General features: G+C 17.3%; 4 protein-coding genes across 4 annotated transcripts; 2 read left to right on the forward strand and 2 right to left on the reverse strand.

Moving 5' to 3' along the window:
• Positions 1-712: 712 nt before the first annotated feature.
• On the forward strand, positions 713-4,243 carry PADL01_0929400 (conserved Plasmodium protein, unknown function; the record flags this gene model as incomplete). Its single annotated transcript, XM_028681984.1, has 8 exons — positions 713-2,427; positions 2,555-2,628; positions 2,716-2,828; positions 2,938-3,013; positions 3,155-3,263; positions 3,433-3,625; positions 3,810-3,968; positions 4,142-4,243. 8 exons carry the CDS (start codon positions 713-715, stop codon positions 4,241-4,243), a joined length of 2,541 nt encoding a protein of 846 aa, XP_028538307.1.
• Positions 4,244-4,647: 404 nt separating this feature from the next.
• PADL01_0929500 (diacylglycerol kinase, putative) lies at positions 4,648-8,787 on the reverse strand (the record flags this gene model as incomplete). The annotated part of the gene is made up of 2 exons (XM_028681985.1): positions 4,648-4,687; positions 4,808-8,787. 2 exons carry the CDS (start codon positions 8,785-8,787, stop codon positions 4,648-4,650), a joined length of 4,020 nt encoding a protein of 1,339 aa, XP_028538308.1.
• Positions 8,788-10,630: 1,843 nt separating this feature from the next.
• PADL01_0929600 (peptidyl-prolyl cis-trans isomerase) lies at positions 10,631-13,169 on the reverse strand (the record flags this gene model as incomplete). The annotated part of the gene is made up of 4 exons (XM_028681986.1): positions 10,631-10,942; positions 11,184-11,245; positions 11,469-12,799; positions 13,045-13,169. The coding sequence occupies 4 exons, from the start codon at positions 13,167-13,169 to the stop codon at positions 10,631-10,633; spliced, it is 1,830 nt and encodes a 609-aa protein (XP_028538309.1).
• A 990-nt stretch (positions 13,170-14,159) lies between these two features.
• Positions 14,160-15,771, forward strand: PADL01_0929700 (conserved Plasmodium protein, unknown function; the record flags this gene model as incomplete). The annotated part of the gene is made up of 3 exons (XM_028681987.1): positions 14,160-15,164; positions 15,323-15,541; positions 15,661-15,771. The coding sequence occupies 3 exons, from the start codon at positions 14,160-14,162 to the stop codon at positions 15,769-15,771; spliced, it is 1,335 nt and encodes a 444-aa protein (XP_028538310.1).
• Positions 15,772-17,074: the final 1,303 nt, after the last annotated feature.

The raw sequence follows: 17,074 nt of genomic DNA on the forward strand, positions 1-17,074 counted from the left end.
ATTTTTTTTTTCTTTCTTTTCAAGTTCTATTTTATATTTATATATAGATTTAATAGCAAATCTTTTAAAATAAAAAAAGTACAGTAAAATTCAATATATGTATTATATATATAAATATATTTACGTATATAATTATGTATAATATATATATATATTTTTTTTTTTACGCATACATAAAAAGCATTTTTTTTTTTTTTTTATAAACATTCCAACAATTATAAAAATAACTTTAATAATAACATTAAATTTTTATTTTTTTTTTTTTTATTCATGATGAGATTAAAGAAAATATAAAAAAATATGATTAGATTTAAAAAAAAAAAAAAAATACAAAACGTTTCTTTCTTATATATTAAAATATATTTATAATCATATATAAAGTTTTAAAAGTAGCATGAAGAAAATAAAAAATAATATCATTGAATATAATAAAACAACATAAGAGTAAAAGAATAAAAATAATAAGAGAATATTTTAATAAACTTCACATGTAAATGAAAAAAAAAAAGAATATAATAAAAATTATTCCAGTGATTTAAATAACAATGATAATAATTTATAATTAAAAAAAAAAAAAGCGTATCCATATTATTTCGTTATAAAAAAATACACAGAACATATATTTAATGATATAAACATTGAACATAACGCAGATTTATATAATCTACAACCATAAAGAGAAAAAAAAAAAAAGTTACAAAAAGGTAATAAAATGTGTGAAATGGATAAAAAAATATATATTCACAAGGAAAATAATAATAATATTAACAATAATAATAATAATAATAGTATTAGTAATAATATAAATATATTGAGTGAGAAAGGTTCTTTTTCTTCTATAAATAATTATCATGAACATGCAACAAATTATTTAAAGAAGGAAAAAATGTTTTATGGGTATATGAAAAATAAAGAAACACAAAATGACAATGCTCATGAGGGTGATATAGAATCAAGAGAAAAATATGAAATAAAAAAGATGATGAAAAATGTAAATAATATGAGTAGTCATGATAAAAAAAGTGACCAAGAATTAAATAATAATATAAAAGGAAAAATAAACAACAACAACAACAATAATAATAATAATAATAATAATAATAATAATAGTTATTATTGTAAGAATGAATTAATTACCAGAAAAAGAAATGTATATATGTCAAACCGCTTTAAAAATAATAATAATAGTAATAATAATTTTGATAATTTATCAAATAGGAATAATAAAAATGTATATAATACGTGTCCTAAAAATAATTTATCAAAAAAAGAAAGTCATATGAATGACAACTCTAATATTCATAAGAACATTTTAAATAAACGTATTGATACATACATGAATAATGAAGATTCTACTAATATGGATGATTATGATGATGATAAACAAAGTGATTCTATAGTAAAAAATAATTATAATAATAGGAATAGATATAATAGATTTTATAATAATAATTATGGAAGTTATAATGAAAAAAAATATACATACCAAAGTAATAATACATATATGAAATATAAAAAAAATCAATTTTATAAAAATTATGATGATGAAAAGTTATTAAACAGAAATTTTAAGAAACACAGCCAATCTTATAGGGGTTATCAAAAAGAACATAATTATTTAAAAGAATCAAATAACATGCACATGCAAGATAAAAATGAATCTTTTCTTAAAGAGGAAAATAAAAATATAGAGAATGAATTAGCAAATATGGATGAATATGAAAATAAATTTTTAAAACTAAAGGAAGATGAAATGGAAGATAGAAATGATATATCATTTAAAAGAGAAGATAATAATAATAATAATAATAATAATGATGTTAGTGAAAATATAAATAAAAATATAAATGATAATATAAATGATAATATAAATGATAATATAAATGATTCTGTAAATAATGTTGTTAGTGAAGACAAGGAATTAAATTCAGATAAACAAAGTGATAAATATATAAGTGATGAATTAAAAAGAATTAAAAGAGAAGAAGAAAAAAAAAAAGTTATGAATTGGAAAAGCGAAGAACAAACCTTACTTGAAGAAGGGTTAAGAATTTATAAGAATTTAAAAAATTGTCCTGAAAAATGGGAAAAAATTAGTGAAGTCGTAAAAACCAGAACAGCTGATGATTGTTTAAAACGTTTTCTTTATTGTAGAGCTGTTGTTTTGAAAGAAAAAAAAAAACTTAAAGAAGTAACAGAACAAAAAAAAGAAAAAGAAGAAACAAATATAAAACAAGGAACAGAAGATTTAAAAAATTCAAAGAATGAAATAAATAATGATGATATAAAAGATGATGAAGAACACGAACAAGATATAGATAGTGATGATATGAATATTAATAATAATATGAATATAAAGGGAAAGAGTTTATTATTAAATAATGTGCATTTAAAAAATATATCATTATATAAGGCAGTATTATTAAAGTAAGGATTCATAAGAGTAATAAAAATGTATATGAATATATTATTATGTTTTTTTAGTCTACATATGTGGGTACATAAAAAAGAAGTAATATTATAAAAAATATATATATATATTTTATTTTTTTAGGCTACAGTTAATTTGTAACAGGTGTTGTAATACATTTGATGTAACCTCAACAAGCAAGGACGCTTGTCAAATAAGTAAAAAAAAAAAAAAACAAAAAAAAAAAAAAAAAAAAAGGAGATACATATATTACACATATATATATATTTTTTTTTCTAATACAGTATGTACTTGTGTCAATTGCTCCAACAGTGCTGTTGTTGAAGTTTACAGAAATATTTGTTTCATGGAAAACACTTGTGTTTGTATTTTGAAGTTTAATCAATGCTCACTAATGGTTATATAAGAAAAAAAAAAAAAAATAAATAAAATAAAAACATAATATAATATATAATAAAAATAAAATGTAATAACTCATTGTATATATTTTATGTTTTTTCTTGTAGGATTTACTCACAGCTGATTACAGTGTTAATTGTGAGAGTTGTGGAAGAAAAAATCTTTTTAAAAATGTCACATCAGGTTATATAAATAAATAATAATAATAATAATAATAATAATACATGTATTACAAGTGGGTATTCACATGACATATATTCATTTTCAATAATATTATATGTATGTGTGTATATATATATATATATATATGTTCCCCCTTCATAGGTAAAGAAATAAATGTGAACTGTCAAAAGTGTTTTTCGAAATTAGAGTTTAAATACAAAGACATTTCCTTTGACGAGCCAATTAATGCAAATACCGAAAGCTTAAAAAAGTAAACAAACAAATAAATAAATGTATTATGTATTATATGTTATGTACCCTTTATTTTTGTGTATATTGAATTAATATAAGTAATTTTAAGGTGTAATATATATGCTAAATTTTATATATTTATATATTTATTTATATTCTTTTTTTTTTTTTTTGAATATATGATACAGAATTGATGATATGATAAACAAATTATTTACCAAAAAGAAGTCGACTAAAAAAGCTATACCAACAGCTTCAAATAATTTAAAAATAGAAAAAACAAAAAATATGATAAAAATAAATAATATAGAAGTTAAAGATGGAGCATGTAAGCATTTTAAAAAATCGCATAGGTTATTTAAATTCCCCTGTTGTAACAAAGTAAGCCATTACAAAAAAAAAAATGTATTTATATAAAAATATTATATTTTCATTTTTTTTTTTTTTTTTTTATTATGAACAATAATAATTTTTTTACCACACTTTATATGAACATTGATAATTATATATATATGTATATATATATATATATATATTTATATATATATTTATATTTTGTGTGTAGATTTTTCCTTGTCCAACGTGCCATGATTTAAATAGTAATCATCAGTGTGACACTGCGAAGAGGTTTATTTGTGGGTTTTGTTACAGAGAATTTAGTGACGATGAAGTGTGTATTTGTCAAAGGGATAAAAAATTAAAAAAGGGTGGAAAGTTTTGGGAGGTAAGTAAATATATATTAATAAAAAAGAAAAAAAATGCACAACTATGCACAAAGTATAACATATATATATATATATATATATATATATATGTGTATTTAACATGTGTGTAGGTTTTTTTTATTTTCAATGTATGGATATTTATATTAATATATTTTTTTCTTTTTTTTTCTAGGGTGGAAAAGGATGTCGTAATGCAATCACGTTAAGCAAAAATGATTCCAAAAAATATAAACTTTTAAATAGACAAAGTGTCCAAAAAAAAAAAAAAAAATGAGACCATTTATTTATGTGAGAACATATAATATATATTTGAATTTTGATTTTTTTTATTGTATATAATATATATATATATATATATTTATTTATTTATTTATTTGATTTTATATGAATTTTACATATATTTATTTATTTTTTTTAAAAACAAATTCAAAAGTAATGAAGTCACATATGTTAAATAATTTATTTATGATTTATAAAAAGGATAATATATTAAAAAAGGAAAATATATATATATTATATATATATATATATAATATATATATATAATAAGAACAAAAAAAGGAATTAGCAAATTATAAAATAATTCACATATATATATATGTGTGTACGTATGTATACATATACATTTAACAAAAAAAGAAAGAAAATAAAAAGGAAAAACATATTTCTCAAATTATATCAAATGGCATCCTTTGGTGATAAAAACGTACATTGGCATCTGTAAAAAAAAAAAAAAAAAAAAAAAAAAAAAATAATCATATGTATTATCCATATAATCAATAAGTATTTTAACCCATTTAAAATATTTTATTTATTTTATTTTGTTTTATTTTCTTACTTGTGAGTAAAATGCAATTTATGGATATTAAGATAGCCAGGTTCTCCATCATATTGAAAATATATTTTGTTTTTATTTCTAATAAACTTTTTATTAATTTTAACAACAATTTCACTTCCTTGACAGAGTTTGATTGCTTTCGACATTCCTAATTGTACTTGAAATAGATGGAACATATTTCTAAAACCTATAACTTCAATAACTTTATCATTAATTTTTTGTTTTCTATATTTGTGTTGTGTTTTTTTTTGTTTATAAGAATCTAATCTATATGATTTATAAATATTATTTGCATAATCTGATGTATTTTCATTTCTGTTAATAAACTTTTCAATATTTTTTATTTCAGGAGAATTAATATTTGTTTCGTTTGTTAATTGATCTTTTTTTAATGATATATTATTGATAATATTTTGTTTATCTTGATCTGTATATAAAATTTTTTTATAATCATTATCATATTTATTATGAATATTTTTACTACTTGAATAACTTTCAAAACTATTATCATTAAAATTATCTGTATTATTTTCATCTTTATTAATAGTATTATTATGTTTTATTTTTCTTTTTGTTTTCTTTTTGTTCTTTTTATTATTATTATTATTATTATCTCCTTTTTCATGATCACTTATATATTCACTATCATTTATTTTGTCATTTTCCTTTTCAACATCAGAATAATAATTTTTTTCTAATTCATCATCTTTCCATATTTTTATGCCTCCTAGGAAGTAAGGTATATTTATTATACAAACACTTTCTAGATTTTCTTCTATATTTACTTTTTTCCCATCACAATATATTTTTATATTTTTATTTAATTTATATTTATATGTATTAAAACAGAAATCTCTAAACCCTACTTCTCCATATAATATTTTATTTCCTATTCTGCTATTAAAAAAGTGTGGATATTTTTTCCTAATATTATCAAAATGTAAAGCTAATCTAGCTATAATTCCTATATCGAAATAATTGATAAAACTATTATTTAAAATTAAATTATTATTTAAATCATATCCTTTCATATTCCATACATCTACTATTTCATTTTGACAATTTTTTAATTTATTTAAATAAAAAAATATATCATTATTATATTCACTACCCCAACCTAAACTAATACTTAGATCATTCCCAGTACCTAATGGTAATACACATAAAGGTGTTGTAGAAATACAAGATTCTAATGAATAATTATTATCTTCTTCATTATCTTTTTCTAAATTTGTTTCTTCACTAAGTTCTTTTAATATTAAATTGCTATGAGTACATTGTATATCATCTTTACTTTTATCACAACTATCAAAAAAAGTTTCATCATCTATATGACTTTTTTCATCATATTCGGGGGTTATTAATTTATAATCATTATTCATATTTTCTAACATATTGCATTGTTTTTCATACATACACATTTCACCTTTATTAAATTCTTCTATGTTGTTAATTTTGTTTAAGCCTTCATTTTTTTTATCACTCATATTATGATCTTCATTATTGGTAATGTTGGTACTGTTATTATGAGTAGTATTAGAAGTGGAATTAGTAGAAGTAATGGTCGTCGTCTTATTATTAATATTATTATCATTATTATTGGTAATAGAAACAAAAGCAGAATCACCATCATTATTATTATTATTGTTATTATTGTTGTTGTTGTTGTTATTATTATTGTTGTTATTATTGTTATTATTACTGTTATTATTATTACTGTTAATATTATCATCTTTTACCATATATTTAAGCTTTTTCTTTTTGGTATCTCCATAATATCCACATAAGTTATCACTAATATTTGTTGTCATATGTAAATCATTACAGTTTTTATTATTATGATCATAGTATACATTATGATATATACTCTCTCCTTCAAATCCTGTAGCTGAAAAATAACAATCTTCATTAATATCTGACACATGATCATACATAATAGAATTATTATTTTTGTTATTATCCTTTTTTTTTTCTTTTTTTTTTTTATGGTTGTGTTCAATATTATTCTTATTATTCTCTGTATTATCTTCATATGTATCATCCTTTTCATATATATTTTTATTTTGAAAATTTTTGATTTGTTTATAAATATGTTCATAATTTTCGGTAACATTTAATGTATCTTCATTAACTTTGGTTTTAAAAAGTTGTTCTTTTATGCTAGAAAATTTTTCTTCTTCATTATCTTCATCGTCTGTATCACTAAAATCGCTTGTATCTTCTTCACTGGTAGAATATTTATCATTGTCATTATTATCATTATTATTATTATTATTATTTTTCTTCATTTTTCTTTTTATAAGAAAAAATTTAGATGATAATTTGCCCCCTTGAGTATTCATATGATTGTTATTGTTGGTATTGTTTTGCGCTGTTGGAGTACCCCCCCACTTTTTCTTTAAAAGATCTTTATTGTATCTTATTTTTTCGGTAATGTTAGTTAATGTTTTATTTAAAAAAGTGGTTTTATTAGATGAGGTTGTTTTATTTTTATCATTATTATTTAGAATAGGTTCTTTATTAATTTGTTCATTTTTATCTCCTTGTGTTTTATTTTCAATGTTTGAATTTTGTTTTAAGAAGAACTTTATTAATGTATCTATAAAAATACTTATAGTACCATCACCTCCACATATAAGTAATATAATTTTTTTTAAATAAAACATTTGTTTAAATAAATTTAATGCATTTAATACATTTTTTTCACTTTTGATATTTATAATTTGTATAGGATTAAAATACATTAACAATTCTTGATAAAGATTTTTTCCTGTTTGTCCTCCACTTTTTACATTTACAAATATGAGTAGGAATGTTTTATTACTTTTGATATGATATATTGGTAAATGTACTGGGAAGAAATTTAATAAGAAATTAAGATGAATTTGAATAATTTTTTTTTTTTTTTTTTTTTTCATATTTCTAAAACTTTTAAAATGATTTACATAATCAAAATATAATAAATCATTTACACTTCTAATTTTATTTGAAGGAAATTGTTCTATAGGTTCTATCATATCTTTTTTATATTTTTTTTCAATATTATAAAAATCATTTAATGTATAACTTAAAAATATGTCATCTAATTTTATATCATTTTCTTTCACTTTATTATATGCACTTATTAGAAAATCTATTAATACATTTTCTTTGATAGTTAATTGATAAGGGTATAATATATATTCATTATTGCCATATGTACACAAATTCTTCATTTTTTGTTTATCTACTACATTTTCATCATCATTTTCTTTTATTATTTTTTTTTTTTTATAAGAATTTTTAATTAAACATCTTAAATGAAAATATTTATTACACCATATACATTTATATATGTGTCTTTTTAAAAGTGTATATAAAGAAAAGAAATAAAATTTTTGATCACAAATATCACATTTATCATTCCAAGAACAATTTCTTAATTTTATAAATTTATGCTTATTTTTAAAAAATACACTAGTTTTACAACTCATCAAATTTGAATTTGGAGCACATTCTATATGACATTTATTTCTACACATAATACATTCAAAAATATTTTTTTTATGAAAAAAAAAAGAATATATATTCTCTTCACAAACATTACATAATTCTATTCTATTTATGGTTTTTAAATTAAATATATGAGATGTATATGTTAAATGATAATATCCATTAGATATTTCTTCTATTTTTCCACTTTCACTTATTTTTGATAAATTCTTTTGTGATATATCATCTTCATTACTTATAGTAGACTTTTTTGAGCTATTCGAAACTTTGGTACTATTATTTTTTTTTCTATTTAATTGTAGATATACATTTATTTTCTTCTTCTTTTTATTTTTTCTTTTAGCAATAAAAACACTCAACAATATAATACAAACACAAAAAAGGATTTTCAATATACCTATTCCTACTAGGTAATCTTTTATTTTTTTAATAAATACAAGTAGAATATTTATGTAAACATTTTTATCAATATAAGCAAAATCTTCCATTTCTTACAAAAACTAGAGTTTTTTTTTTAGTATAGAAACAAAAAAAAAAAAAAAAAAAAAAAAAAAAGATAAACTGAAAGGTTTTAATTAACTTGGTATATTTTTTATGATGGTAATTATATTTACACATTTTATAATATTTATATTATTATTATGTTTGTAATATTGTTCTATTGTATTGTATTGTTTTCTTTTTTCCTTCTTTTTTTATTTATTTGTTTATGTATTTATTTTTATTTTGAATTTAATTTTAATATATATTATTTCTTTTGTTCTATACAAAAAAAAATAATATACTCCACTGTTTACTTTTTTGTTATTTTTCTTTTTTTTTTTTTTTTTTTTTTTTGTTATGTTTGTCTATAACTAAAACGGAATAATTAAAAAAAATATATTATATAAATATATATATATATTTTCTTATTTTTATAAATACTCTATTTGTTCTATCTATTACTGTTGTTGTTTAATTTGGTTATAATATTTCAAAATTGATATTTTATTTTTATAATATATTTTCTTTTTCTTATTTCGGACTTTTATATTGAATATAGATATGATTGATTCAATTTGGTCTACTTCTAAAAATTTAATTTTTTTTTTTTTTTTTTTTTTTTTTTTTTTTTTTTTTGAATACGCATACTAATTAATCATTACCAATTTAATTTTACAACATTTATATTTTTTTATAATTATGCATATTTAAAATTTTAATAAAAAGAAAAAAAATTAACAAAACGAATAAAAAAAAAAAAAAAAAAAAAGAAATTGTCAATTTTAATAACAATTATCAACTTACAAATAAATTTCAAAATACTATATCTTTAATTTTCAACGTATTTTTATATATTTTTATATATTTATATATATTCATATATTTAATTATTTATTTTTTGAATTGTCAAAATATAATAAATATCATTATCAATTTTTTATTATCACCAAAAAAAAAAAATGTAACTTTTAAAAAAAGAAAAAAAAAATTTTTTTTTCGCACATTTTTTTTGGTAATATAATTGAAACAAAATTTCATTCAATATTATATTATTATATATTAATATTTTTTTTTTATATATATCAGAAATTTCTAAATTTTGTGTTTTAATAAAAAATTTAATTTTAAAAAATCATAATATATAATATAATTATATATATATAATAATATATATAATATAATATATATATTATATATATATATATTTATATATATATTTATATATAAATATATTTTTTCTTCATTTTATTTATATAATATATTTTATATATAAATATATGATTTTATATTATTTTATATAACATCTTTATAATTTACTTTTTCTTCTCGTGTACTGAAAAAAAAATATATTTGTAAATATTATATATATATATATATTTTTTATTTTTATATTTTCAATTAGCATCTAAAACAATATATTATATATATATATATATATAAATACGTACAAATATAAAGGACAACATATAATATTATATAAAGAAAATTTTTTAGTAAAACAATTTTTCCATATAAATTTTTAAAAATTAAATAAAAATATAATATATATATATATATAAATATTATATAAAAGAGAAACAAAATATTGCTATAACAATATATGAAAATACAAAAATTTAGAAAAAAAAATTTTAGACGTTTTTATGTACACTATAAAAAAAAATAAAATATATATATGTAAAGAAAAAGAAATTTACATATATATATAATATATATATATATAATACGTTTAAACATTGCTTTGTTACCTTTTTAATTATAATTATAATTTTTATATTATATTATTTAATTTTAATTTTTTTTTTTTTTTTTTTTTTCTACATATTAATATTCTTTTCTAATTATTCATTACCAACATGAAAAGTCCATTTTACTTGGTTTAGAAAAAGATTCTTTGTTTTTAAAATTTAATTTTGATTTACTATTATTATATTCTTCTTTATCAATAGGTTCATTATTTTTGTTTATATCTTTCCATTTTATATATTTACCAATACTGTCATTTTTATTTTCTGTATAGTTTTTATCATCAATAAAAGTTTCTATATCTTCCTTTTCATTTTTTACCTTTTTATCAGTTTTTGTATTTTCCTTCATTTCTTTTATAACATCTTTAAATGGATTAGTGTAAATAATACATTCATTCAAACTATACTGTTCCTATAAGTACGTAAAAAAAAAAAAATACATATATATATATTTATATATAAAATATATATATATAATAAAAATATGTAATATTATTATTATGTACTTATTTTTAATTATTATTATATATAAGTATGTACATACACTCAATTTCATTATATACTTTACAATTCCTTTCATGATTACATATATAACTAATGTCTTATCATCATATATATATTTATATATTAAATTTTCTTATCATGTATATTACCTGAGAATTTGATGACGTATCTAAATTTTTTAATTTATTTAATGTATCACTTCCTCCAACAACTAGCAAAAAAAAAAAAATAAATAAAAAAAAAAATATATATATAAATATATATTATATATATATAATAAAAAAAATTATGGAAAATATATAATTTTATACATAATATATATATATATATATATATATATATATATTAATTATACATATACGAAACCACTTTTTTTTTTTGTTCCATTAATATTATGAAAAAAAAGAAAAAATTCTTTTTCTTTTCAATTTTACCTTTTCCTATACATATGTCTGGAGTTATATAATTTTCGGATACAGATATATAAAACATATTAGAATATTTTTGGTTATAATATTTAGATAAATATATATTTCCAAAAGTATTATTTTTCTGAGCTTGTCTATGATCATTATATTTTATATATTTTATTGCTATATCACTATCATTATCACTATTTTCATTCATTAATGTTTCCTTAAATTTTTGTAATTTGATTTCATCATTTAATTTATTTCTTAATTTATATTTTTTTAATTTTTTTCTCCAATAAAATCCAGAAGCTGCTGCATGGATATTTTTTTTACATGCACCGAAATAAACAATATTTTTTTCATCTTGTTTTTTAAAAATATCTGTTTTGTTATAATATTTATATTCACATAAATATAAGAAATTATGACAAAGTTTAGGATAAATATGAGTATATATTTCTATATTTAACATACCTATATCAGTAATTAATCTTATATAACTATTTTTTTTATTTGCTTTTATCTTTTCATATATTATATCATGAACTTGATTTTCTGAAAGATAAATAAAAGAATTTTGATAAGTTATATTAGATATAGTAGATGTAACACTCTGTGCTAATTTATTATCACTATAATTTGTACATTTTATTTTTATTTCATTTTCACTGCTATCACTATCATAATTTGTAGAATGAATATTTTTATTATATTCATCATCTTTTTTATTTTTTAATTTATTTTTTTCAATTGAATGTTCACTTTCATTACTATCACTATTATAATCTTGTATTATTCCACATACTTTTTTCTTTTTTTCTTGTTCTTGTTGTTCTCTTTTTCTTTTTTCTTTTTTTGCTTCTTCCATTTCTTTTAATATACTCATAATTGCACCATTGTCTTGAATAGACGGAGCAAATATATTTTTTTTTTTTTTTTCATTGTCTTCTTTTTCTTTATCATTTAAATGGCTAGCTACATGACTCGTTTTATTATTTAAAGGATCTTGTAATACAATAAAATCTTCTTTACTTATTTTTTCATGAGTTATTGGGTCAAACATTTCATTTTTATTATGAAATAGTTTATATATTTCAGATGAATAAACATTACCACTTTTCTTATTCAAAATAATTTTCGTATGTTTATTAAAATATTTTCGAGTAATAGGACAAATATATTCATTATTATGTTTATAAAAATTGGCTTTAATTAATTTCTTTATATCTATAGAATATTTAATTCTCCTATCTTTTTCATCTTTACTCATTTCTTCTAAGACACTTTTCTTATCATATAGTCTTCCATCTTCATCACAGTAAGGTTCACTGAACGGCCTTAAACTTATACAACTGTAAAGTGAAAAAAAAAAAAATATATATATATATGTATATATATATATATATATATATAATAATAATATGTTGTATATTTTCAATTTCATTTACATTCTTATTATATATTTGAATTAACTTAGCGATTAAAATATTTTATTCTAAAATGAATAAATATGAAAAAAAAAAAAAAAAAAAAAAAAAAATCTTCAAATATATATCTAAATTATATATATATATATATATATTATTCAAGTACTCACCAGTAATTGAAAGGCAGAAATGAGGAACCTCGGGATTTTAATTTCTTTTTTTTTATCTCAGCATCTCTTCGATATTCTGATTGTAAAATGTATAGCTTATCTTTACTATGCTTATGTTTCCCCATTTAAAATAATATATATATATTAAAATCCATATAAATATAATATATATATATATTTTTTTTTTAACATTTCCTTCTTATTTTTCATTATATATAATCAAAATGAAAATCAAATTTGTTACTTCAAAAATACATTTTATATATTATTTATTATATATATATTTATGCTTTTTTTATTTAATACATTTTAGGAACGAAAAAAAAAAAAAAAAAAAAAAAAGTTACAATATGATAGTATTTTATAAGTAATCTATTGTATATTATATATTATGTATTATATTTTTTTTATACATATTGGTAAAAAAAAAAAAAAAAAAAAAAAAAAAAAAAAAAAAAAGATGTGATTGAAAATATTGTAGGTAAATATATGTAAATATATATATATAATACATACATATGTATATATTTCCAAAATTACTTATATATATGTATGTTTTTTTTTTATTTCTAAAATAAATCCATTTTCTTTAATTTGATTTATTTTTCCAAAGTATTAAAAACATATGTTCTCCATATAAATTACCCAAAATTAAATAAAAGAATATAAATAAAATAGTAATAAATGAACATAGAAATAATATAACATAAATTGATACAATTGGTTGATTAAATATTATATCTATATATATATATATATATATATATATATATATATAGATATATTTTTCTTTCCTTTTTTTTTTTTTTTTTTTGAGATGAAAATTGTTATATAGCGTTTTTGAAAAAAGTCATCTTCCAAATTTTTTTAAATAGGCTTGTTGGAAAATAAATATAATAAAAAAGGATCTTATATAACTTTTTATAGAAATGATAAAATAAAAAAAGAAAAGAAAAGTTTAAATTATATAACCTATTCTAATCTTCTATGAAAATAAATATAATATATATATATATATATATATATATATATATGTATGTATTTATTTATATATTCTATAAGTATAAATGATATGCTTTTATATTTTATACTTTATATCATATAATATTCATTAGATGACAAAACCATATAATTTAAACACTTCTTCCTATGATATATCAAATGACTACAATAGTCTTTACATAGAAAATATATTTAATGAAATTCAGAATGAAATAAATAATACATGTGCTAGTAATCAGATTGTGGAAGAAAAAGAAGGAAAACATATTAGTAGTAATAATAAGAATGAGTATAATAATAAGAACAATATAAAGAAGAATTATTCTTCAACTAATAGTTTATATAAATATATTGGACATATAAATAATAAAATAATAAATATAGATGAATATGTAAATTTTATAAATAATAAAAAAAATGAATATAAGAAAAAGAAAAAGGAATATATAATTGAATATATTAATAAGAATAAAATAAAAAAATTACATTATAAAGACATGATTATGTTATTTGAAAAATATGCAGAAATTTTGGAATTCAAGCAAAAGTGTTTATTATGTAATAATTATTTATCCTTTTCATATCTATATCTTACCAAATTTTTAAAAAAATTAAAACAAAAGGATACAAATAATGATGTATATGATTATAAATATAATATTACCTGTAGTGATAAATATGACAAATATAATGATCCAAATAAAAAATATATAAAATATGAGAATGATAAAAATTCAAAACATATACATAACAACAAGGAGAAAAATTGCTTATTCTCTTTTTGTGAATGTATAGAAAAAATTCATTATTCAGAAACCTATATAAGTAATGAAAAAGATTCATACTATATAGATATGATTGATTATATAAAAAAAAATACATCCTTTTCTACATGTAATAAAAAAAATATGGTTATAAAAGGATTCTTTAAAAATGTTAAATTTACCAAATTTTATAATTTCTTTAATGAAAAATATGGTAAAACATTTCTTATCAAAAAAAATTATAATACACATACAAAGCATATAAATATGTCTAACTATTTTGAAAAACCAATTTTAACAATTGAGCATGTCAAGGAGTTGAATAGTCACACAGAAAATTTTATTCCCTTCTTCGTAAGAAAATATATATATATATATATATGTATGTATATATATATATATATATATATATATATATATATTAAACTATGTGTATATTATTAATATCTCATTGTTCACATATATATATATATATATATATATATATTTTTTTTTTTTTTTTTTTAATTTAGAAAATTAACCATGTAAACACCCTTTTGACAACAGTGGAGAAAAAAATATTAATAGAATGCTTAAAAGTTACTAATAAAATAATATTTCATGATAAAATTGATAAATTAACAGTAATAATTTTTTGTTATTTGAGCAATTTACACAACATTGTAATGAGATTAAATGCAGAATGTATCATGTGTTGCTATTCAAAAAAGCATTTTGAATTCTTCTTACACGTAAGTATTATGTTTCATGTGTATAATACATTATATATATATATATATATATATATATATATTTATTTATTTATATATGTGTACATTTTTTTTTTTTCTTTTTTTTTTTTTTTTTTTAGTATTTTATTCAAAAGAGCAATAATACAGTTAAAAGAATGAAAACGCTAGCTGTAAATTTTTACACAAACGAAGATGATAATAATAATAAAGTTGAAGATAACAATATATGAAAAGATTTCTTTTCTTTTTTTTAAATAATTCATTCAAAATAAACAGGAGTAATTAATAATATATATATATATTCACACATATAGTATTGTATATATATTATATATATATTACAATAAGCTTAATATAATATAATATATATATATATATATATATATATATATATACATATATTTTTTTATTTATTTATTTTTATTTTTTTTTTTTATCCCTAAGAATTAGGAAAAAATTTTCATGATATCTTTTTTCACAATTAAAAATTTTCATTTGTTACAATTATTTTAAATATTAAATAAAAATTCAATTAATTTATTGGAATATATAATATAGATAATAATAATTTAAAAAATGAAGAAAAAGGAAAAATAAAATAATATAATATTATATTATTTAAAATATAGGATAATAAAGAAAAAAAAAAAAAAAAAAAAAGCTCTTCTAACAATGTATAAAAAAAATATACATTTTACTGTACCATGTTTACGATTCATATATATACTATATTTATAACCATGATAATATATATAATTTTTTAATATAAATATATTTTTTTTATGATTACGCATAAAATGTGAACACATTATTATTTATATACATTTTGAAATATACAATTAAAATATCTTTGATAATAATATATAATTTTTTTATTTCATATATATATATATATATATATATATATTTAATATTTATGTATATGGGAATTTTTTTTTTTTTTTATAATATATATACAAATTTATTTTCTTTAAAAAAATCACATCATCGATTTTAATGTTTAAAAAAAAAATATATATATATAATAATAAAATAATAAAAATATATTTTTTTTTTTTTTTTTTTTTAATTTTCAACTGACCTTATTTATTATATATATACATTTTGTGAAACTTAATATATATATAATAAGTTATGTATGTATTTATAAAAACAGTACATTTTTTTATTTGTATTTAATTTTTTTATATTTAATCCTAATTTTCTTCACACATAAATATATATATGTATATTTAGAAAAATGTATAAATTTCAATAGAATTTTTATATTAAGAAAAAAAAAAAAAAAAAAAAAAAAAGAAGATATTTCTCTAATATATTTTTAAGTTAAGATTTTGTTCTATATTATTTTATGTTAAAAGGACACTTTTAATGTTTTATAATAAAAGCTTACTGTAATTAAGTATATTTATATCTATAACCCTGCCTTGTATAAATATATATATATATATATATAAATTATACCATATGTGTATTTATTTGCATGATGGTTGTATTTTTTCTTTCGTCGTAATTTTTTTTTTTATTTTGAAT

The sequence above is a fragment of the Plasmodium sp. gorilla clade G2 genome (genome assembly GCF_900097015.1).
Source record: "Plasmodium sp. gorilla clade G2 genome assembly, chromosome: 9".
NCBI lineage: Eukaryota > Apicomplexa > Aconoidasida > Haemosporida > Plasmodiidae > Plasmodium > Plasmodium adleri (nom. inval.).